Below are 22,918 nucleotides of genomic sequence, written 5' to 3' on the forward strand. Positions count from 1 at the left end.
CCATGAACAAGCCAAGAAGAGGATCCATAGTTTGTTGTTGGGTTGTGAACTATGGGTCGTTCACCATGGTTTTTTATCTTAGTTGGGTTCAGCTGACACAATAACCCACAGTTCAGCACTCCACTCTCACCTTTTGAGTGTGGGTTTCCATGTTGTCTGAATCCAACTAGTGTGATTGGCACCCCCTCAATTGCTCTTGTTTAAGAAGCTGCCTTAATTCTGAGTCAGATCCCTTCTCGCTATTGCCTTACAGGTTGGCACCAGTTCTCCAGGTTTTCAGGCAGGAGTTGCCCCAAGCCTTATTGGGGATGAAACCTGAACTCCTTTGTGTATGAGTCAAAAGTCCTACCCCTGAACTGTGGTTTTGACAGGGAGGCCATCAAAAGGTGGAGGGGGGAGCAAACGAAAAAGCTCCTGGCGCGACCATGGTGGTGCTTCTGTCACCTCCACATCCAAGAAAAACCACCTGGCTTATGATCAAGATGGCAGAGGACCAAGCTCTGCTTCCCTTTGGAAGAGGCAAGGCATTTGGATCTCGTGATGAGAGCAGCCTCTTCACGCCCAGTCGCAAACAACAGCCCACTTTCTCTGGGGCTTGGCAACCCTGCACTGGCGTGTTCTTCCCCTCGGGGGAGGAAGATGATGACCGGAGCCATTATCTGGCACGAAGCTTCGATTGACATGGTGCAGCCTCGTCCCCAAAGAGGCCATTTACTTGGGCAGATTTAGTCAGCGCGCTTCCTCCGTTCTGTATTAAAAGTGATGATTCGGCTCTTGGTATGTCCGATCATATAGACCCATTACTTATTAATCTAGGACTTCTGCTCCCCCACCGCCTTTTTGTGGGGGAAGCCAGCCAGGCTCCTCTGGGGGGGTAAAGTGGCAGCAGCCCCCTCCCCCCGCAGCTTGGTTCTGCTGCAGAGATTGCCCGGGAATGTGGGTGCCCGTTTGCTCATGATCCTCCCTAAGAGCCAGAACCACAACCTCAAACGCTGCTCTTCATTTTGAATTGCACCAGCTGCCACTCCAGGCCCTGGAGCACGGGTGGCACATACGCTGCTTTGCGCAGCTGCCTGGCATCCTCGTGGTGCCACACACCCTTTTTGGAGCATCTTTGTGCAAGGGAAGATCGAAGGCTTTGGCTGGTGGACTTGAAATTCAAAACTGTGATGGGGACAGATTGGCTTCCTTAGAAACATAGAAAACATAGAAACATAGAAACAGAGTGAGTCAGAAGGGGCCTCCCGGGCCATCTAGTCTGACTTCCGGCACCAGCCGGCTCTGCTCACGACATGCCCACCATGTGGACGTCCAGCCTATCCTTGAACACCCGCACCGATGGGGCCTCAACCACCTCCCGTGGAAGCCCATTCCACACCCTCGGGGTCCTGACTGTCAGGAAGTGCTTCCTGGCATCCAAACGAAACCTTGGCTCCCTGAGCTTTGCTCCATTGGAGCATGTCCTGCCTTCCTCTGCAGGGGAGAACAGGTCTCGACCCACCTCCGTGGGACACCCCCTCACATACCTGTATGTCGCCAAGAGATCCCCTCTGAGTCTCCTCTTCTCCAGGCTGAAGAGACCCAGTTCCCTCAGTCTCGCCTCATACGGCATCCCCTGCAAACCGGCCACCAACCTTGTGGCCCTACGCTGCACTGACTCCAACCTGGCTATATCCTTCCTGTAATGAGGGGCCCAAAACTGAACACAGTACTCCAGTTGCGGGCGCACTAGAGCCGTGTAGAGTGGTAGTAATACCTCTCTTGATCTAGAAGCCACACTTCTGGCTATGCAACCAAGGGTGGCGTTCGCCCTCTTGACCACCACATCACACTGCTGGCTCATGTTCAGCCTGCAGTCAGCCAGTACCCCGAGGTCCCTTTCACAAGTGCTGCTCTCCAGCCACTTATCACCTAACCTGTACTTATGACAGCTATTCCTATGCCCCAAGTGCAAGACCTTGCACTTATCTGCATGGAACGCCATCCTGTTGTCTCCTGCCCACTTCCATAGTCTGTCCAGGTCCTTTTGGATCTGGAGTACCTGCTCCTCAGTTGTGGCCACTGCTCCAGTTTTAGTGTCGTCTGCAAATTTGATCAGCAGACTGTTCACCCCTTCTTCCATGTTGTTAATGAAAAGATTAAACAGGATCACCCCCAGGACAGAGCCCTGGGGGACCCCGTTTGTCACTGGCCGCCATCCTGATGATTCCCCGTTAATGGTTACCTTCTGCTTTCGGTCAGTCAACCATGCCCTAATCCACCGGACAGTGCTTTGGTGTACCCCAAAACTCAGTTTCTCCACCAGGATATCATGGGGCACTTTGTCAAAGGCCTTGCTGCAATCCAGGTAAACCACATCCACTGCATCCCCTCCATCTAGCCATCTTGAATCCTTGTCATAGAATTCCACAAGGTTTGTCTGGCAGGACCCGTTTTTGCGGAAGCCGTGTTGTGTGGCTGCCAGCCTCCCTTCCCTATCTAGCATCACTAGATCTCTCTCAATGCTGTTGCGTCTTCCTGGATTAGGAAACCCCTTAAAGTTCCATTTTCCCTGTTCATTTGAGTTTGAAAAGGGCTTGTGACAGGCAGCTGAGTGGCAGAAGGACGTCTCCGTGCCAAGCATCCTCTGTGCTTGGACTGTGCTTTGGTCCTCTGTGCTTGGACTGCCTTTTCAACCGGCCTGGATTGCTTTCCTGGAGTTCCCTTCTTAGATCTCTACAAGTACTTCAAAAATAGCGCCTTTGTGTGTGTGTGTGTGTGTGTGTGTGTGTGTGTGTGTGAGAGAGAGAGAGAGAGAGAGGTTGGGTGAGCTGATCCTTCCAGTGGAGAGAGCAGGTCTTCTCTATCATGACTGCTGTGAAAAAGCCAGGGACCCCGAGGGATTTGAATCCAGGCCCCCTTGACCCTGATGCTTAGTCCTCTTCACCTGAGGGTCGTAGCTCAAGAGTGCCAGGTGAGAGGGTAGCGTTTTAATCTTCAGGTGGGGATTCCTAGGGAGCTGCTGCTAGTCAGAGGCCAGGCGTTGCAGGGCTGGGTGGCAGGAAAGCTCAGCTGCTGCACGAGGCTGGCTGCATTTGTTTCTTGTTGCATCTTGCCAAGCCTCACCAGAAACGAGTGTTCTCCGGCCAGCAGATCCTTGGTTGGAGCCTTTGCGCAGGAGAACAAGGGTGGAAGGGAGGAAGTCTAAGAACAATGGGAGATGGGACTGAGGCGGGGGAAAGCATGACATTTCCACGGGGCTTTTCATCTTAAAGGAGGATCTGTAAACACATTTGCAAGCTGTATTACTTCATGCCCTTTATAAACAAGTTTGCTTTACCCTTTTCTGATGGATAAACACAATATTAGTTGAAAAGGCGCCACAGTTTGTTTGTCAAGTTCTGGTCATAAACAGATGACAAACTTGCAACAAAACGTCCCCTCCTCTCCTTTATTTATTCTGTTCCCATCCCACACCTCTGTTTGTCTGGGGCTGTTTCCATTTGGTCAGCTCACTGACAGAAGGTGGTCAAATCTTTACAGGGGGAAGAGAAGGACCCAAGTTTTTTCATCAGTTTGGCTGCTTTTGTACACATTGTGCTGTTTATGCTCAGGATGTTCTTTAAACTGGGGGTGCAGAGCCTCAGGCTTGGGGGGCCAAATCCAGGCCTCTGAAGGTCTAAATCCAGCCATGTGTGGTTCTCTCACGGCCTGCCTCTTCCCCCAGAATTGTCAGGGGGTTTCCTTCTTCTGCGCTGCATTGCGAGCGGCCTCCACACAAGAGCGTGCCTCCAGGTCGCAACAGGCAGGACGTTGGCCTCAGCAGGCCAGCGGCAAAGCGCGATGTACAGCACCCTGAAACTGCATCAGGACGTAAGAACTGCTTTGGATGGAAAAGGTCAAGATGTTGCTGTTAAGAAAGAAAGCCTGAAGCAACTTGGGACCACGGTTTGGGGTCGCTTCAACCCATATGTCTCAGCTCAGTCTTTGGGTTCCTCGGAAGGGGCATTCCTTGTGGTGCTGCTTCCTGGATGTGGGGCTTTTCAAGTGTCACAGCACGCTCCCTGCTCACACCTGACGAGCTCCTATGGTTCTGACTTTCGGAAGGATGACTCTTTAAACGAGCCTGCCCTCAGGTGTGGCCCGGCACCTTATAACTACTTCCACTGTCCAGCTGTGATTATTTTATTTTACTATTACATTTTTGTTAGGCTTGTTAATTCTTAAGGCCCAACCATGGTTTGTGATTCGCCTGCACTGGCACTTCTGCTAGAGAGTGTGCAGGCCAAGTTCCGTAGCTGGGCAGAAGTGAGTTTTCAAGAAGTGTGTTGGACTCTTTCCCGGGTGCCCAAAACACTGGTGTGGATGGAGCAGCAGCAGCCCTGGCTTGCTACAGAAGCAGAAGGGGACAAATGACTGGCTCCTTTGTGAGAGGGGAGGGTGTATGGCTGCCAGCTGACGCTCCCAGCCTGCTAACCATGGTTAGGAAGGCAGGCAGGCTGGCTGTCTCAGCCTGCGGGTGGGGAGAGCAGAAGAGAGCCTTCGAACCTTCGAACCACCACCCCCATTTTCCTTAAAAAGCTGGAAGAGAGCTGTCTGCATAAAGAGGCTTTTGCAAGAAACCCAAAACCGGTGTAAGTGGGCCAAGACGAAAGGTATGATAGATGTCATGGCGTGCATTTGAAAGGCTATATGGAATGGATGTAAAAACCCTCTCCCCCATTTTTCTGTTTGGGAGGAGAGGGGATAAGGCAGGTTTAACAGTGTATCAGCTTACCTTACTCACTGAGGATGGGTCAAATGTCCTTTTAGCTCCTGCGGGCCCAGCAGAATGATATATAGGGCAATACGAACCGGAGCCTGTCGGTTATTTCAGACCTCCTCAGAGCAAATGAGTGTTCTGCTCCCTTTTCCAGTGTGCACATCCAAAAGTTCAGGATGGTTCTGGTTCCTTCTTCAGCATTCCTGCGACCCTTTAGGTCAAACAGACCACTGAAAAAACCAAACCTAAAAAGTAAATTGTTTGTGGAGGAGGAGCAGCAGCTGTTGATGCTGGGGACAAGAAAGCGGCCCCACTGTGGAAGGGTCCCATGGGGGGAGGTCTTGTCCAAGGGCCCTCCAAACACTGACGCCAGCACTGCTCAGGCCACGCACACAGCTCAGCCTCAAGCAGAGGGAAGGGGCTAGAGGGTCGCGGGGCTCGGGTGAAATGGCTGCCACCGCCCTCCAAAGCCCGCACCTGCTGTCCGAGGCAGGGGTATCCCTACCCAATGGTAGGACCAGCCCCGAGAGGGCGAGCCTCCGAGCCACGGTAAGAGAGGCGGGAAGGAAAGCAGGGCGGGCAACGCGAGCTGCGTCGCCGCGTGAGCCCTGTCCCTGCTGTGTGTGTGTGAGCAGGGTGCGTGGGCACTGTGCATGTCTGTATGTGTATATAAATAAAATTTCCTCGGGGCAGAGTTGGAGCTGTTCAGAAGAAAGCCGGTGGCAACATGCTCAGTACTATCTTCTGCTCCTTCCTCAGGCTGCTATCCTTGCCCTGGGCCAAACCTGAACCCTGTCGCGCTAGGGAGTCGGTGGCTGGCTTACGCTGAGAACAAGGTAAGGAAGCAGCACCCCCGTCCCTCCTACCTCGCACTCCCGTCCTTTCCTGCCCTGGGGCCTGACTTGACCGGCTTCATGGGCAACACGGGAAGCCTGCACAGGAGTGCCTGGGGGCATCCGAAATGCCTCTCTGGGCAGCCCACCCCGGGCTCCTTGCCAGTGCCCTGTTAGGCCTGGGCACTCTGGGGCACGCTAGGTGGGCTGGGCTGCCCCACCGCCACGGCTCGCCTCGGGCCGCTATGCCTGGGAACGATGCGCGTTGCCGGCCAGCACATCTGGGGGCACTAGCTTGGGGAAGGCTGGGGCTTAGGGCCCCCACGGCATGACGTAAGGAGGGTCGCTGCCTCGGGAGGCGTGTGGCGCAGCAGGACACCGGCGGAGAGGCAGGAGGAGGACGCCCTCCAGGTGGAGATGCGGGGCTGGAGTCATGTGCCGTTTGGCCCCAGTTGGATAGGGTGGCAAAGAAGTGCTGCAGAAGAATTAGGTCAGGGGAAACGCCGCCTTGCCAGCGCAGTCACACCGCTGACGTCCATGTCCTTTTCCCTCGAGTCCTTCCTCGGCTTTCTGAGGTCCTTAAAAGCATCCATGTTAGCTTGCTGCAGCCGGGTGATTTCCAGATGAGTTCAACTGTAGCTTTTGCCAAGGCCACGCTGACTGGGGATGCGGAGCACTTCCGTCCAACCCATCCCGAGGGCCCTACCTTGGAGAAGGCCAGCCTGCCTGTTTCTCAGCACACTGCAGCCGCCCTGTCTGTGACGGCGAATCCACGCAGCTTCGAGCACTTGCCGGCATCCATTCAAACTGATCCACAGGCCGCCTTCCAAGGCTCTGCTCTTCTCTCTCTCTCACAGCCTCCCCTCTGCACACCTGCACATGCTTTTTAAAATAAGTGTCGGCAAGACGGTTCAGCTTGTAATTGAGAACTGAAGGATGGAGCCCGGGCGGCACCCCGATGTGTTGCACTACCAGTCTCGGTGTGGTCGGCAGTGGGGGTGTTGGGCGCAGGGGTCCTGCACTTCCGGGGGGCACTGGCAGAGCGAGCCTGTGTTGCAAAGTTGTGTGGGTAACCGTGCGGGGCTTTGTTTTTGCCCTCTTCTCGCAGCTGATCCGGTGCCATCAGTCCCGTGGCGGGGCCTGCGGAGACAACATCCAGTCCTATGCTGCCACTGTCATCAGCGCGGCCAAGGTGAGTCTGTCTGTCCCTGGCCGTTGGAATGGCCATCTGACCTGCATGATCCTTTACATAGTCCCTCAGAATCTCAGCTTAGGGGGATATTCTTGGATTCCTTGGGGGATATTCCAGGATGGCGCACAGCACAAATGCCCAAATAGGGACCCACCCCCTGCCCCAGAAAACGGCTGATTTTGCCTCCGTACGAGGTGCGATGTGCATGCAGGCTAGCAGTGTGCACGAGGGGCTCCTTAGCCGTTTGGGGCACGTTAAAAAGAGCATTCTTACAGGGCGCCTCTGGAGCCCTCTTGGCACAGCCACATGCTCCCAGTCTCCTCTGACGCCTCGGCTTTCATCTGCGGGTAGGACAAGCAGCCCCCAGGTGCCTCCACTGAACCCTGACACTCGCTTGGGGGACAGCACCATAGAGCACTTTGAGCTTCCTGGAGGAAGTGGGGGGGGGGCAAGTGCTACTCTGACCCCTACCATCCCACGGCCTCGGCTGTGGAGTCCAGCAGTGTCTGTCGGGCCACATATTCCCTGCTGCAACACAGACTTAAATGTGATATGGGAAATAATTATCTTCATCTGCTTAACGACTGCAAACCTGACTTTAAAATGGGACATGGGCCCCCACCGCCCTCCGTGCCCGGAACGGCGCTGCCTCCGTCCCTGCGCAGGCACTCTGCTCTGCGTTGGTAAACAAACGGCAGCCCTCCAGTCCACGGCCAGGTTCTTGCGCTCTGTACTTACAACTTGCCACCTTGGCACTTTGTGAGAGAAAACACGGCGGTTTTGAATGAGAGGGCCTGAAAATGGAGGGTTCCATCAGCAGGCCTGGCTGACCTCAACAAAACAACCACTCAGAGCAACCCACACAAAGGAGCAAAGGTTGTGCCACTTCCTTAGGAAAAACAAATACAACTCCGAAGAGCGGCGGGGGGAGAGGCGAAATGTGTGTCTTGTAATGACGACTCTCGGTGCCAACGGAGCCACCATTGACTGGGGAGAGAAATCACAGGTTTCGGACTGCTCTGGGGAAATGCGGAGCTCCCTCCTTTTGTTTGTGTGCCGTGGTGGGAACGCCGCTTGTGCGAGCTTCATCCGTCATCAGTGGGCAGGAAAAGCAATATTCTTTTCCCCCTTAATTGCATTGCGTTCGACACACTGTCATTTTCGCCCTTTTAAGGGTGGTAGTTATTGAAAAAGTTCTCTCTCCGTGTTTGGACTGCCACACTCGTGTTTTTAAGAGGACCCCATGCCCTGCTGCCCCGGGAGGGGGCCCTGGATGAGCCACTGGGTATTTCCCACTGCTGGTGTCCAGGATGGCTGCTCGCCCTGGCTTTGGTAGCCAGCTGCCTGGTGTGAGGGCCCTGTCTCCACCCTTTTCCCGGAGTCCCGTGGCAAGTACATCCGGCACAAGGAAGGTACCATACCTCCTTTGCCAAGAGCCCCCTCTGTGTTTGGAAGCACTTCCTTTCATTCCCTTTTAAAAAACGTCATTCAGTTTTAATTTTTTGTTTTTATGAAATTGAACCATACAAATAAAAAGCACAATTAAATTCATAACAAAAAGAGGGCACCCGCTAAGGGAATGTTAAACCATTTACCCTTTCAGGAAGTCCCGTTCCCCTTCCAAAATTGCCATAACTCTTAGGATGGTTCAAAGCCTTTTCCTTTCACTAATACATCCTCAATAAATGATCCCCAAATATCATCAAAATAATTCTTATTGGTGAAGCCCCTTTTCACTGCAATATTGCAGGTTAATGTATCATTAACAGGTCTGTTCCAAACTTCTCTGAACCAACCACCCAATCGATAGTCATATTTTACTTTCCAGTTCTTTGCCATCATTAATTCCGCAGGTGTCAGTAGGCTGATCACTAACTCTGCAATAGTCCATCTCCACTGCTCCTCATCAAATATCGACAATGATGCGATTCCAGGAGTTACTCCATTAGCTTGGACGCGCTTACTTCCAGATCACGGCTGGCAAGGCCGTGAGTGCCGTGCTTTGTCCTGCCCAGGAGCAGCTGGGCAGATTGGCACTGTCTCTGGCCCATCAGCAAAGCTCAGGACAGTCCCAAGCTGCCCCCTTCCTTCCTTGTGTGTGTGGGGGGGTCTGTTGGCAGCTGCCGGCCCGATGGTCACGTGCCAACTCCAGCCCCAGAGGTAGCAGGCCTGCTTGTGGGTTTCCTGTGGGGCGCTGGGGGGACAGAGCCCTCGATGAGATGCTCTCTTCCCCTCCTCCAGCACTGCTGCCCTGACTTGATTTATTTATTAAACTCATATCCCACTATTTTGGCCCAAGAGCCCTTGAAGCAGATGACCGTGAGGGAAAAGCACCGCTGCACGTGTGCTTGCTTGTCCCCTCGGTGGGACTGCGGAATGTCCCACCCCGTGCCCAGCTGAGATGAGACACGCCGGCTCCTTCCACCTTCCTTGCTCTGGGTGCCAGGAGGGGATTCCCAGTAGCCGTGGCAGCTCTGGGTGCTGCACCTGGGTGGGTGTTTTTAAGCACATGCTGCTGTTTCCTCTTCCTGTTCCCCTTGTGGGAGATCTGCGTGTCTGAACGCCACTTGGACTAAAGCGCTGTTTCATATGGGAGATAAACACGTATGAATGCATACACTTGATCTTATCAAACCAAAAGTTAACGAACAACTACAACAACCCATTATCCAGCAGGTCTAATTGATCAATCGATGTTGCATGACTTCATATTTTAGGACTTGTTAATAGTGCCTAACATCTCTTTTCTAATTACACCTAACATGTCTTATCACCGACATTGCGGAATTGCGGTGGGTGAGATTTGAACTGGACCATCTTTATATGAGCATAGTCAGAAAAACGGTTCCCTGCATATCACAGCCAGCTGCCTTACTATCATTCATGCAGGCAGCAGTGGTTGTGTTAGCAGAGCAAACTAAGAAGACCCCCCAAACCTGTTGCTACCTCGACAAGTTTGTGGAGATCTGAATGTGTGTGTGGTGTACTGGCTTCTCTCCTTATTGTATCATCACGACAAACTTGCAAGGTGGGTCAGGCTGAGTGATGGCAACTGGCCAAAGACATGGGGCCGAGTCTCTCCGGGCCTGTGCAGCCCAGGAGCCACTTCATTTTATCCCCTCGATAAATCCCGCAAATAAGGTTAGGCTGGTGCTGTGTGACTGTTTCAAAGGGGGATCTGAGCCTGGGCCCTTCTTCCCATTCAGAGTTCAGCAGTCTTGTCATGATACCTCCCTGTCTACCTCATGGACGTTTTCTGAGCTACAAGAAAGAGCTGTTCCTTTGAATGTCAGTCCTCAGATTTGTACTCACACTTCCTTGTCAGCTAATAACACATGTGCTTGGGTCATTCTTTCTGTCTTTCCAATCCCGAGCTGACAGATCCATGGTTTAGCAACACACACACACACACACACGCGCTCAAAACCGGGCATCTGTTTTCTCTTGTTACCCGATAACTCCTTAATGAGTACTAACAGCTTATGTGAGAGCATGGCCATTAGCACTAATGGACTGGGCAGACAGCTGATACGGCATGGGAAAGGTTAAAGATTACCAAAGAAAAATTCACAGATATGCTCTCTGCATGTGGGGTAGGTGGCACGGCGATTTCATGCTGAAATTATGGACTTGTGGATGAGGTCATATCGTAGTACACTTTTTCTTTGGGGGCTGCTTTGTGCTCCTTTCGGCTGCAAATTGTGACGATTCTTTGCAATGACTGGTTGGATAAGGATGTGGCCATTACTTTGCACGGCAGCCTCTCCTTACCTGTTCTGGACTACAACCTCAGCACGGCCACTGATGATGATGGGAGTTGTAATCTGACCGTGATTAGCCATCTCCCTTGCCCCTTAATACACATTCTTTTCTATGTGTACAATTTCATTTCTATTCCGGCTGCCCTGTGCACTTCACACACACTGGGCAACCTCCAGCACCACCTCCCTTCCAGCCAGTGCACTGGGAGCATTAGTTCAGCACGTCTGCAGGAAACTGGGTTCAAGAAAGCATTGTTGGGCAATCCCCTGTGCCTCATAAGGCGTATGAGTTGGGTAACCTTCATTTCCATTTCCCTGAGCTTGCTCCCAAATATCATCCGAATCTCCTCTCTTTCCTTTCTAGCAGTTGCGATTTTCTAAAGTCAGCACATAAGGGCTTTGGCGTTTCAGTTTTCAGCTGACCATATAAGTTAAAAACTGAGCTAATGCGCAAGGCCAGAACTAGATAGATCAGGAGACACGGGGCTGCCACGATGTCTTTTGCTACCATATTATGCAGAAAGAAGGAAAATGCACAGTAGGCCATCAGTGCAATCCAGGTTTTCCTGCTCCTCCACAGAGAGCAGCTGGTGAAGTAGGTTGGGGAATCCTTTGGCTTCATGGTGCCATGTTGTATGCTTAGTTACTTGATGTTGCTAGAGGGAGGGAGATAGGAAGAAGTGACACGGACCTGCTGTTCTTGGCAGATGACTTCTTCTAATTCGGGCATGTGGTGTTACTGAATTCATCTGAAACTCGGGGGGGGGGGTGTGGCAAGGGGGAGATTTGCGCTCTAATGTTCTTGTATGCCCTGCAATGTGTGTGTTTGCCTCCAGTAACGTCTTGCTTCTACATAAATAAATTAAATGATGCTCTTTCTAACCTGCTCTTTGATTATATCATTTCGCTCTATGTAAAATTTACTGTGTGTTTATAATGCAGTTCCTTTCCTGCTGCTTAGAGTATTGCATCTGCTCGTAATTACAGACGTTTGTTTAATCGCTTGTGGATTATAAAATGGTTGTGATTAATGTCTTGCTGAAAATGGCAGTGTGGGTTTGCGAGTGTGCCGAGGAAGCAGGATTTTGGTTGCTTGACTTTTTCCTAAGCAGGCCCTTGGAGGGTTACACTGTACAGTGGTTCTTCCTGGGGCCCCTTTTATTTCAGATACAGAGATAGATCCCCGATGCCATGGGTTCAAGCTGGGTGGCAAGCCCGTCAACTACAAAAGCATGCCTTTCCCTCTAGAGGCACTGCTCTCTCTCTGGGGTCAGATGTTGGATGCACTGAAAGCAGAAATGCAGTGGCACCAGGGCTCACAGGGACAAAGCACAGGCCCTTTTACCGCCAGCGATGCTGGTCGCGTCTCCCACCCGGTCCAGCATCCCCATTCCCTCCAACTGGTGCGAGGTGGCCTAATGCCATTGCTTGCTGTTTGGGGACAGTCCGGATGAGGCCCCCTGTCCCAGAATGTACTGCTGTAAAAGGCAGTGATGGTGTCAGGGCTCCGCAGGGGCCCAGCTCCAAGAGCTTAACTGGGCACAAATGGATGCCTTGGGCCGAGGCACTAGCTCCGAGGCCAGGGCAGGTCCCCACAACTCTGCAGCACCAGCAAGTTTTATTTAATTAATTTATTTATCGATTTATATCCTGCCTTTTTCCTACAAAGGGCTCAAGGCAGCTGACATCATTCTCCTCCTCCATCTTATCCCCACCACAACAGCCCTGTGAGGTAGGTTGGACTGAGAGTCTGTGACTGCCCAAAGTCACCCAGTGGGCTCCATGGCTGAGCAGGGACTCGAACCCAGGTCATCTGAGTCCCAGTCTCTTGCTCTTAACCACTACACCACACCGGCTCTCATCACAGTTATCCTCCATGGCCTCCTCCCTCGGTGCAGCCACCACCTCAGTTGCCGCTCAGCTGCTGCTCCTCTTCTTCCTCGCTGTGGCTACTGTGTGCTTGCTCAGCAGGCAGAGGACTTCATTTCTTCCTTTATTTATATCCTGCCTTTTTTTACAACGAGCACAAAGCGGCTTACATCACTTGCCTCCTGCTGCTCTCAAGCTTATCCCCACAACAACAGCCCTGTGGGGTAGGTTGGGCTGAAGGACTGAGATTGGCCGAAAGTCACCCAGTTGGCTCCATGGCTGAGCAGGGACTCGAACCCAGATCACCCGAGGCCCAGTCTCGCGCTCTTAACCACAACTCCACACTGGCTCTCAGAATGCATTGGAGGTGAATCATAGACTCATACAGTTGGGAAGGCCGTCAGGTCCAGCCCCTGCTCTGTGCAAGACTCAGGGCTCCCGTCCAGATTCTAACCAGGGCTGACCCTGCTTAGCTTCCAGGATTAGGCAGGCTCAGGCACGTCAGGCTATACAGAATTGTTCAAGGACTGGCAATCAAGCAGGCTGTGGCACTTCCGGCTCCTTCTCACCACCACCACTGCCTGGGCTACAGCAAGAGGTGGGTGAATGAGGAAGTGGGGGTGGCAGAGAGGAGATGCAGCCCTGGGGGCTCTTGTCATGGGGGCCTTGTGGGAGCGCAGGCCCTCTGGAGATGCCCCACCATGCCCACCCTTGGCTCTGGCCCTGATGCCCTAGGCAGCCCTAACCCAGGTGCACTCACCAAGGGTTGGCCTTTTTCTCCAGGTATACCTGGCAAATGAGGGAAGGCAGGTAGCTGTAATGCAGGACCCCTTGTGCTGTAGCTGCCTGGTTGTGGGACATGCTTGCCAGAGGGGCTTGCCTAGTTTGTGGTCTTTATGTTATCAGATGAAGATGATCATTGTCCACTGTTCATTGTCAGAGATCGTTCATTGTCGAAGATGTTCATTGTCGGAGCTGGGTGGTGCCGGAGGTCAGACTAGATGGCCCGGGAGACCCCTTCTGACTTGCTCTGTTTCTATGTTTCTATTGTCTTCCCACTCCATCCATTCTAAGATGTTTGTCTGCCTTTTATAGTGCTGTGCCGCTACTGTCGTCCTCACCCATTTCTACCTCTGTTCGATTCTTTATTCTTCCATTGTTTTATGATGTTCATGTATTTCATCATATAGCCTTTGTTCTGGGAAGTGCCCCAAGAGCTTTGGCGGTTGGGCAGCACTGAAGTGCAATAAGTGAGAAAAGGATATCCTACTGATTAAGCTTGGGTTTGTCGAGCTTCGTAAGGCCATAAGCTCATGCTCATCCACGAGGAGTGTGGCCCAAGGGCTGAAGCCTAACCTAGTATGAGTTTGGAAGGGGTAACAAGCTAGACTGGTCACTTATAAACTACCAAAAGGGAAGAAAAGTATCCCCCAAAAGAAGGGGACACCAATTTGAAGTACATGCTCACGTACTGGGTTTCTGTTGACACTGGCATGTCTCCCCTCGAGTGGAAGACCATTCCTTGCTTAGCGGGCCGTCCGAACGCTGTGTGGACGGGCAATGTCTTTGATGGTCCTCCAGCGTTAGGTGGAAAGTGGGCTGGAAGGCTCTTCGACCAGAGCACTCCTGAATACCTTCTGTCTCTTCCAAGGTTTGGGCCTGTTTTTCCCATCATTCCTAGCCACCACAGCCAATGGCGATGGAAAATGGGAGGTCCATCTGGGGGACCACAGGTTGCTCACCCAGGAGCAGAGGGTGCGTTGCAGTGGATGGAGGGCTCCCTCTATGAAAGTGGACTCACGGGCAGGTTAGAATAAAAGCAGGAGGTGGCGAAGCTCTGGTGGCTGGGAGGCAGAATGGAGTCCTTGACCAGCCAGATAGTGCAATGAATCCAAGGAGCCAGGCCTTCTGCCTGGTCATCAGAGCATGGCCTTATGCCTGCTGCCCGACTGGCTGTCCGGACAAAGCGTTTAGCTCCAGCAGCTGGCCCCGAGCTGGAGAACAGCATCTGCGTCTCGATTCAGGCCCCCGCGATGCCGCCTGGTCCTGCTGCAAGCCCGCTGGAGGCTGCAGGGAAGGCCCGGCTGGTTGCTCTCCATGGGCAGCTGATTGCATCAACGGCCCCACCGAGGCTGCAGAAATCACCAAGGGTCGCCGGTGTGTGTGCCTGCATGCACATTCACATTACTTTCCCAGAAGTTGTCAGCATGCCAATTGTTTAAGGATTTTATTTCTTCTCGTTTGTTGTGGGAGTTTAAAAAAGGCCAGGGGAGTGAGGAGGATAAGACACAAATGACAGGATATGTCTCTTGCTAAGAGACTTTAAAAACCCAAAGACTTTTCCTTTGTTAAAGGCTTGGCCGGCTCTGACTTTTTTTTTTAAGTGGTAGCATCTCCATTAGCATTAATGGGGTAAGTACATCAACGGAGGCATCTCAGAGGTTAATCGGGCTTCCTGGCTGGATCGGTGCCGTCAATACACAGTGGCGCCTGGTTCTATTGGCCCTTCAGAGGTTTTCCTGACAACACACTAACTGAGTCTTATGTGTAAGTCATTTCCCCATGAATAATTCAAGCCGAATGCTCGGCTGCTAATTGATGAACACTAATGTGTTTTCTAATCACTGCAGTTTGAGTTTTTAGCACTAAACAAAGCAGTTGCGATTGATTTGTGGCTTCTGCTCCAGTCGGGATCTCTCTCCCTACCCCCAGCCTTTGGAACCAGGATGGAGAGCTTCGTTTGCCAATTGACATACTGGTGTTTTGTTGTTTTTTTTAAACTGGCCTGCTTTCTGCTTCCTTCAGTTTATCCTTGGGAAAAGGGCTTTCTCCCATCCCATATCCTCTGACCGTGCACAGAGGAAAGCAGAACCTTTATACCTGAAAAGCTGCCACCGAAAAGAGGGCAAAGATTTCTAGGGCAGGGTCGGATCCCCTGGGCTCGCGTTACAGGAAGGGGAGAGTTCGTTGGAGCAGTAGGAGAAAGCCTTTTGATGGGAGCAGCAGAACTCCTCACCTCTCTCTCTCTCTCTCCGTTTTCCACGTTCAAACTTACTAAATCTCAAGTCATTTTGTGATTTAAGCAAATGCAAAGCTAAGTAAGTGTAAAGTGATACATGTGGGGGAAAAGCAGCCTCACTTGGAATAAGCAACCGTTCCGGTCGCAACACCTCAGAAAGAGATTGCAGGACCAGAGAGAACAGGGCAGAGTTATGAAAATGATCAAGAATGGGACAGTTGCCCTGTGAGGAGAGAGACTAGCTTAGGGAAAGGGAGGATAATAGGAGCCATGCTCAAGGTGTTCGTCAATTTCCTGCCATGAGGCAGCCTGGTGGGAGAGTCAGGATGGAGAGAAGCAAGGACTTCTTCGGAAAGCACACAGCTGAATGAGGGAATCCACTTTTGTAAGGTGTCGTGATGACCAGGGAGATGGAGGAATTTAAAAGAGGACTAGAAGCATTCATGGAGGATATGGCCATCCGTGGCGATCAGTCCCGTCCGCTGTATGTTACCTCCACTAGAAGAAGTACGCCTGTGCTCTCCCGTCACTGGGAATATAGTTTGGAGGGTGCCGTCGCACTCCCATCCTGCTTGTGCGTTTCCGGTGGGCAGCTTGTTGGTGAGCTTGAACAGAGGGCAAGGTTGGTTCCTTGGTCCGACCCAGCCGGCCTTCCTTTACGATCTTTCCATTGCGCTTGGGATGAATTATGTTCACTCTGGTAACTTCTTAGTCAGGAGTAAACCAAAGAGGGATTCTTTCCCATTTGCACTGGCCAAGTTCAATAGGTGCATATATTCTAAACATGAAAACGGGCAAAGCTGTGTCATATCCGCCTGACCTGTAGGAGCCTGCTGAAAAAGGAAGCATGGTAGCCTTAATGCAACACCGTGGCCTTGGCTGAATGGGATGTAATCACTGGCTTTAGCACTCCCTGGTTCTAGAGGGACCAGTTTATCAGGGTCGCTTCCTCCCTTTCACATCCCACTCATGAAGGGATTTATAAATGTTGGAACATTTTTAATTAGACTTAATTGGCGTTGTTCCCACTTGATGTACACAATGTTGGGTGTCTTGCATACATGAAGTGGCAGCAGTGCCAATTAAATCCACTTCAAGCTTGTATCACAAGAACATACGGAAAGTCAAGTGGGCGGTGAGTACTTCTGGAGGGCTCTGCATGACTATAATCTTGGTTGGCATTTGTGCGGCTAGGTATATGAGCATTTCCGTGTCTTCATATCCATTTCCATGGGTCCCCCCCCCCCCATTCTGCTGCAGTGTTTTAGAAGAAGCATGCTGGGAACTGTAAAGGCTTTTTACCGTCCGTTTTAAGGATTTCTGTAACAAGTTATGTAACTTGCACGAGTGAATCAAGCAGAATGTCAAGATGAGCTTTGCGTTGGTTGTCCTTTTTTTTTCAAAACAGACGATAAAAACTGGGCTCACCATGGTTGGGAAAGTTGTGACGCAGCTTACCGGCACTCTACCCTCGGGGGCAACCGAAGAGGAGATGCTGGCTCACAGCAACACCCGGCGCAGTCCCTTGGTCCCCGGGATTGTCACAGTCATCGATACCGAGACGGTCGGAGAAGGGCAGGTAAGAGAATGCAGTTGAGTGGGCGGGGCATCGCAAGCCTGTGACCTGCTTTTTCCCATATAAACTGATTCAAGACCAGATGCTATCAAGCGGCTTGCAAGAAGTATATCTCTTTGCCCTCTCCCCATGGCCAAGGTTACAGCACCTTGTGGGTGCCTCTGCGAGGACACCGCCCCAGATTTGTGCATCTTGGGCTTCACATTGTCAGTATCTGACACCATTTCCCGTCCTGTTGGGCCCAACCCATACCTTGCCCCACTGCCCATTTCTGACCACATTGGCAGGAAACAAGTCTGCAAGGGCCTGTTAAGTTGTTTTTTAGCAGCAGCCTGTCTAGAAATCACTCGATATTAGAAGGCAATCGTGGGTTTCAAGTTATAGGGTTGACTAATAAAGTTCTTACGTACATCCGTCTGCCATCTGCCTGCTTTTGAAACCCACTTCCAGCACAGAATGAGTGGTCTACACATACGTAGGTCTGTTTTGCACAGAACAAACCCAGCACGGGTTGTGTTTGCGTTGCTGTAGAACGGTGGGCTGTGAGAATCTGTGAACCCTGCCCTGTGGTTTGCAACAGCAAAGGACGGCTTCTGGTCCGGGGCTGTTCCTGGTGGCGGTTGCTGTTCCGTGCCCTCAAGTCATCTCCAGCTTAACTGCAACATTATGAAGGGTGTGTGTGGTTAACAACCCATAAGTAAACCTCAACGCAGGGTTTGCATATGGCAATCCACAACCCTGACTCTGGGCACTTGTTACAGGTAAACCAGATCTGAGTCTTATATTTGCACTAAACGTCCAAACGCTTATGGATGGTTGAGTTGCGAAAGGTGACGAATGGAGCCCTGTTCTTGTTGTGGTGAGGGCTGAGCTCATTTGTGGGCGGAACAGATTTTTTTTGAGCTGGGCATGCTAATTGGGAATGGATGCAAGCCAGCCTGTGTGCAGTTGCGATGGGCTTGCCGGAGTGACATCTTTGACAACGTGAAGTGTGAAGTGTCGCTCCGCATCTCTCCTCTGCTTGGCTGACATTGATGCTGATCGTGGGTGACCGCTCGTGACGCAGGCACGGGCTGAGTGCAGCAATGAACTGGTAGCGGAGTGGGACCCGAGGGCCCGGAGCTATTTCTGGGAGGAAGAGGGCTGCCTCCAGGAAGTCCTCTCCGCCAGACGTCAGCCATCCGACCAGTGCCCATGACAGCCTGGTAAGGAGTAACTGGCCAGCAGCACTGAGATCGACGTCTCCAACACTTCCCAGGCAAAACTAGTGTGTTCGTAATGTTTTTATACTCATGCTGAAAAGAACTCCCCTCTCCTCTTCAATTTTATACACTGGTTGCTGCACGCCAGATCTTGTTTTCTGTGCAAAAGCCAAGAGGATGCCAGTTTTTTGGTGAGGTTAAAAAACAAAGGCTAGTCATCCCACAGGATGCTGCTGCGGCCTGAATAGGCCTCAGCCATGTGTGTCTCAGGACGTCTGCATTTACACGGGTGTACAGTAAGTTCCTGTGGGAGCTGAACCCTCCACTGCATCTGCACAATATACCTCATCTCAGGTCAAGATGAGGACAGACGTGCGTAGTGCTTGTTAGGCAGGATGGGGCTGGGGATCAGGACTGTCCCTGGTAAATGGGGGCCATGGGAACCAAAGTTAACAGGGGCCACGAGAACGTAGGTTTTATTGTTAGGATACCTGGCCTACAATCCACCTGATCAGAAGTGAGCCGTCAAAGCTGACAACCAGGTGGACAGAACATCGGCAGTTGAACAACCAGTAACCCCCCCCCCCAATATTTTGGCTTACAACTCCCATCAGTCCTAAGCACCATAACCCAGGGTGAGAGATGATGGGAGCTGTGACTCTCCGGATGTTTTGGCCTAAACGTTACCCACCCCTGCCCAAATCCGTGTGCCCCATGGGCCTGGGGACGAACTGTGCTGGTTGTACTGTGCTGTACTGTGTGAAATCTCCCTGCAACGAGAACCCCGTTTCCTCACATTTTCCCCAAATAGTAATTGATTTTCCAGTTCTCAGTATGCTGTTTTGAGTCTGTTTCTCAAGAATTGGTTCAAAGAAATACTTGATTCATTTGACCTCTGAGGACCTGCTGTGTTAAATGCAAAATTGCATGGAACCCAAAGTGAAACCCCAGCTATTTCATTTAAGTTTTTACAAGGTTCAGTTCTCTCAGAATAAGGTTGTTGGACCATTCAGGGTTTATTATGCTTTCCTGGAAAATATTCTCTCGGCTTTTCCTATAATGTCAGGGGTGGTGGGTGGGGGAGAGTCAGAAAGAAATTCTACTTCATAAATTTCTCATGAAGCCTTTTTTAATGCAGTCATTACTTTTGACATTCCGTGTCTGCTTCCAGACTCCTCTTGCAATAGCTTTAGTAATAAAATGATTTATCTTAGGTTTTTAAGTTGCCTTATATATGATTTAGAGGACTTCTGTCTTTAATGAACTTGGCTTCTGATCTCCATAGTAATCGTGAGTTAGTCTGCTTAATGGATACTATGAAAAGCTTTAGGGTTTTTTTTTAATTTTTGTGAGCATGTGTATGTGAGTGAGAGTGTAAAAATGATGGTTATTCAAGTACATGCTAAAATATAAATAAGATGTTATTGCTAAGTTGAGGGTTCCTTTATATCTGAAGCCCTTGAAATAACTCCGGATAACTACAGACAGAGGTACAGACTGTGTTCTTGGATCATCGCATGCCAGAAATAACACGCTGGCCCTTGTACTGTTGGGGCCTTGGGATTTAGAAATACCACTGGAATTAACAATTTAATACTTTTCCAGTGGTGAGGGTGAACCTCCAAAGTTTTGCAGCACGGTCTTCAAGAGACCGTGCAGGAGACCTGTAGTGCTTCTCCCTTGGTTGCCTGGGTCTCCATCCATGTGGCCTGGAAGGTCAAAGGCAGTGCTGTGCAGGCAGAAATCCGGAGTGATCAAGGCAAAAGACCTGGTCCCAGGCAGGCCGGGGACCAGCTTCCAGCACTAGGCGGCCCGGAGAGTGAGGCAGCAGAGGCTCTGCCTGCTCAGTGAGATGAACTGGCCCTGCTAAGGAGCCAAACCTGGAGAGACAGCTCGACCCAGCTGGCTAGGCTCCCCCTGGTTCCTCCAGTCACCAGTCTGAAGAGCACCAGCATCATCCTCGGCCATGGCACAGCACCACCCGGGCAGTTGTCCTCGAGGCACGGGCAGTAAGATGCCCGGGCCATTTTGCCAGAGCGCTTAGTTTTTCTCCCTCCTTCCCTGCATCCCGGTCCATAGCACGTGACAATCAGGAGTGTGAGCTACGCACTGAAAGTTCCTGGTCCATGTTTCAGATCAAAGAGAAATCCATTGAGTTATATCACCTTCTCACATCAGCCCTAGAAAGAGAACTTGAGAGATGCGGAGAGATCGGTTCAAGGTCTCTCAGAAAATATCTGTTCAGCATGAGACTCGATGGCCGTTCCCTAGCTCGTTCTCCCAAAAGAGTGTGCTGAGAGATCATGGAGTGTATGCGAGAAAGTAAAGTTTAACTTTTACTCTGTTGGCTTTCAGAATGAAATGAATGAACTTGATTAACATGGATATTTTGGTGGTGCTGGTGGTGAAATTTTGCATGTGGTACCTTTTAACATTCTACTTTAAAAAAGTATCAATCCAAACTGTGTTAGTTTTTGAAATAGAACTGTAGGGTCTTTTTTTAAGTTGAGTTATTGGACTTGGCTGTTGTGTTTATATTTGAAAGCTGAATAAAAATAATTACTGAGAGGCCGAAACAACGCTGTGGTCAACCCAAATGCATTAACAAGGTTTGTGAGCTTGTTTAAACATCCTTTTAATGAAGTGTTAGCAAACCTTTCAGTTAGATGTAATGGCCATTTCTTTGGAGCCATTAATTAGTTGAAATGAGTAAAAATAAAGATATACAGATTTCCTCCTTTTCTTTTTTTTTTCCACCCCCTTTCCTCCCCCTAATTGAAATTAAACACATAAACTTTTAGTGGCGGAGTTATGTTTTCTTTTGACCTCTTGATTTTTGACTTCATTCATTCATTGGGTGGGACCACCCAGGGCTGGCCTAAAACAGCGATCATTTTCCAGTTGGCAGTCTTGCTCCCAATGCTCATTCTGCTGTAGCTGGTTGCACACAGTCTCTCCTCTAATCCCATGCAGCCAAGTGATCCACACACAGGCGCACCCTAGCCGAGGCCTGGCCTGTGGGCATCAGAATCGGAGTGTGCATTCTCCACCCCAGGAACAACAGCTGAAGTTAACGCGGTGAAGTGACGTTAAAGCTCTCCACCGTGAACGTGGAGGAGAGCCCTTTGGTGGTACGAGGTCTTCTCCATGGCTGCAGAATTCCCCTCTGGGCAAGGCGAGCTTCCTTTCCTTCTGGTTGTGCTTCTGCCGCCTGGCGAAGACCCCTGTACTCTAGTGGTCCTTTGGTGTGTAACCGTGTCTCTTGGGTTGGAGGCTGTTGTATTTCGTTGTTGCCGTGCTTTTAATTGTGCTTAGTTCCTGTTTTATTTTATCAAGTTTTATTGGTGATTTTAAGCCACTCTAGTGCCTTTTTTGGTAGAAAAGCATGGTATACTGAACAAGGAAAAGGAGGTGCATCAGGAAGATGTTGCTTCTATTTTCTGGGGGGTTTAAGAAGTTGCAGATGTTGGAGCCATCCCAAGTATCAATATGGTAGGTGGTTCTTCAAAGCCCAGGAACATTTTGGAGTTTGGAATTCAAGCATGTGGCACCTAAAGGGGGCTCTTGGCATCAGAGGCTTGATGCTTTCTCCGTTTCTCCCTCTGTTCTCTATTAACATTCTACTCCGTTAAAGATGGACAGTCGGTGCGGAGTGGGGAATGACAACATCCAAAGTTAATTTCCATTTGGTTAAGGACTGATTAAAAAAAAAAAAGCCGTCAACGGAAGATGCTTATCAAATATCAGGAATCTCTGAGAAAAGCCACCCTTGGGCCCCAGGCCAAGGGCTTAACAAATTAATGACCTCCCTACAATAAAACTTGAACCTACCATGTAGACTTTCATTGGCTGTTGTCGCCAGTGTTTATTTACAGCAAAACGCTCTTTTCACAGATGATAACGTGGTCTGCTGCCCTTGGCGTTGACTTCCTCCGCATCTTTCCCTCTCTCTTTTTATCTGCACATTACAGAAGAATTTTCTTTATGTAAAAAAGCAACAGGATTCCCTCCGAACCTCATACCGTCTGCCTTAACTTTTATTAAAGGGGCTCTGCTTTTTGTCAAGAAGACATTTTTGTCGCAGATTAATGGCTCAGGCCAAGCCAAGGGCTGCTCTCAGTTTATGCTGGATTCTATTAAAAGGAGAACTGCAGTTAATGTTGCCGATTTATCACATTTAGCCCTTTTTCCACTGATGTTTGACCTCAGCTATAATGTTTTGAGGTGCTCCTTGTTTTTCTTTCTTTCTCTGGGCCCTTCTTTGTTGTTCCTGCGCATCTTAAAAAATTAGAAGCAGGCTTTTCGGCTTTTGCAAGCTCTCAGACTTACAGCCAGAATGATCACGTCCAACTGTGGAGGGAAATGCCCCAATACTTGTCCATAGCAGCTGGATTAATTACTTAATCAAGAGACACGCCTTATCAATGTGAGCAAATGCTTCTATCGAAGGGACCATTATCCCGTCTACAGAAGACCCTTCTCATGGTGGTGCATTGCATTTCAACCTGCCTTAGCTAAGGCACTGGTGCCCATCACACTTCAAACTGGTACTATGGCGGCACTTCCTCCCATTTGTAATAGGCAGTCCACACTGGTCATCACCATTAGCAGAGAGGAAGTTAATGCCATTGGAGAAAATGTCCACGATTGCCTCATTGACTTGGTTGCAGTTCTTTCATTGTACATGCAAAAACGCTTCCCATAGTGCTGGTCCAACCTTTAAAC

At 50.5% G+C, this 22,918-nt stretch overlaps 1 protein-coding gene across 9 annotated transcripts in view; it reads left to right on the plus strand.

Annotated features, from left to right (window-relative positions):
* BCAS3 (BCAS3 microtubule associated cell migration factor) overlaps positions 1-22,918 on the plus strand; it is a 367,571-nt gene that overhangs the window by 54,082 nt on the left and 290,571 nt on the right. For all 9 annotated transcript variants that reach the window (XM_044430184.1, XM_044430179.1, XM_044430186.1 and 6 more), the window contains exons 10-12: positions 5,501-5,577; positions 6,683-6,766; positions 16,824-16,994. In XM_044430184.1, the coding sequence (XP_044286119.1) occupies positions 5,501-5,577; positions 6,683-6,766; positions 16,824-16,994 (332 nt within the window). The remainder of the gene's footprint in view (positions 1-5,500; positions 5,578-6,682; positions 6,767-16,823; positions 16,995-22,918) is intronic.

Source organism: Varanus komodoensis, unplaced genomic scaffold (assembly GCF_004798865.1).
Source record: "Varanus komodoensis strain SLA01 unplaced genomic scaffold, ASM479886v1 scaffold20_1, whole genome shotgun sequence".
In the NCBI taxonomy this organism is placed as follows: Eukaryota; Metazoa; Chordata; class Lepidosauria; order Squamata; family Varanidae; genus Varanus; species Varanus komodoensis.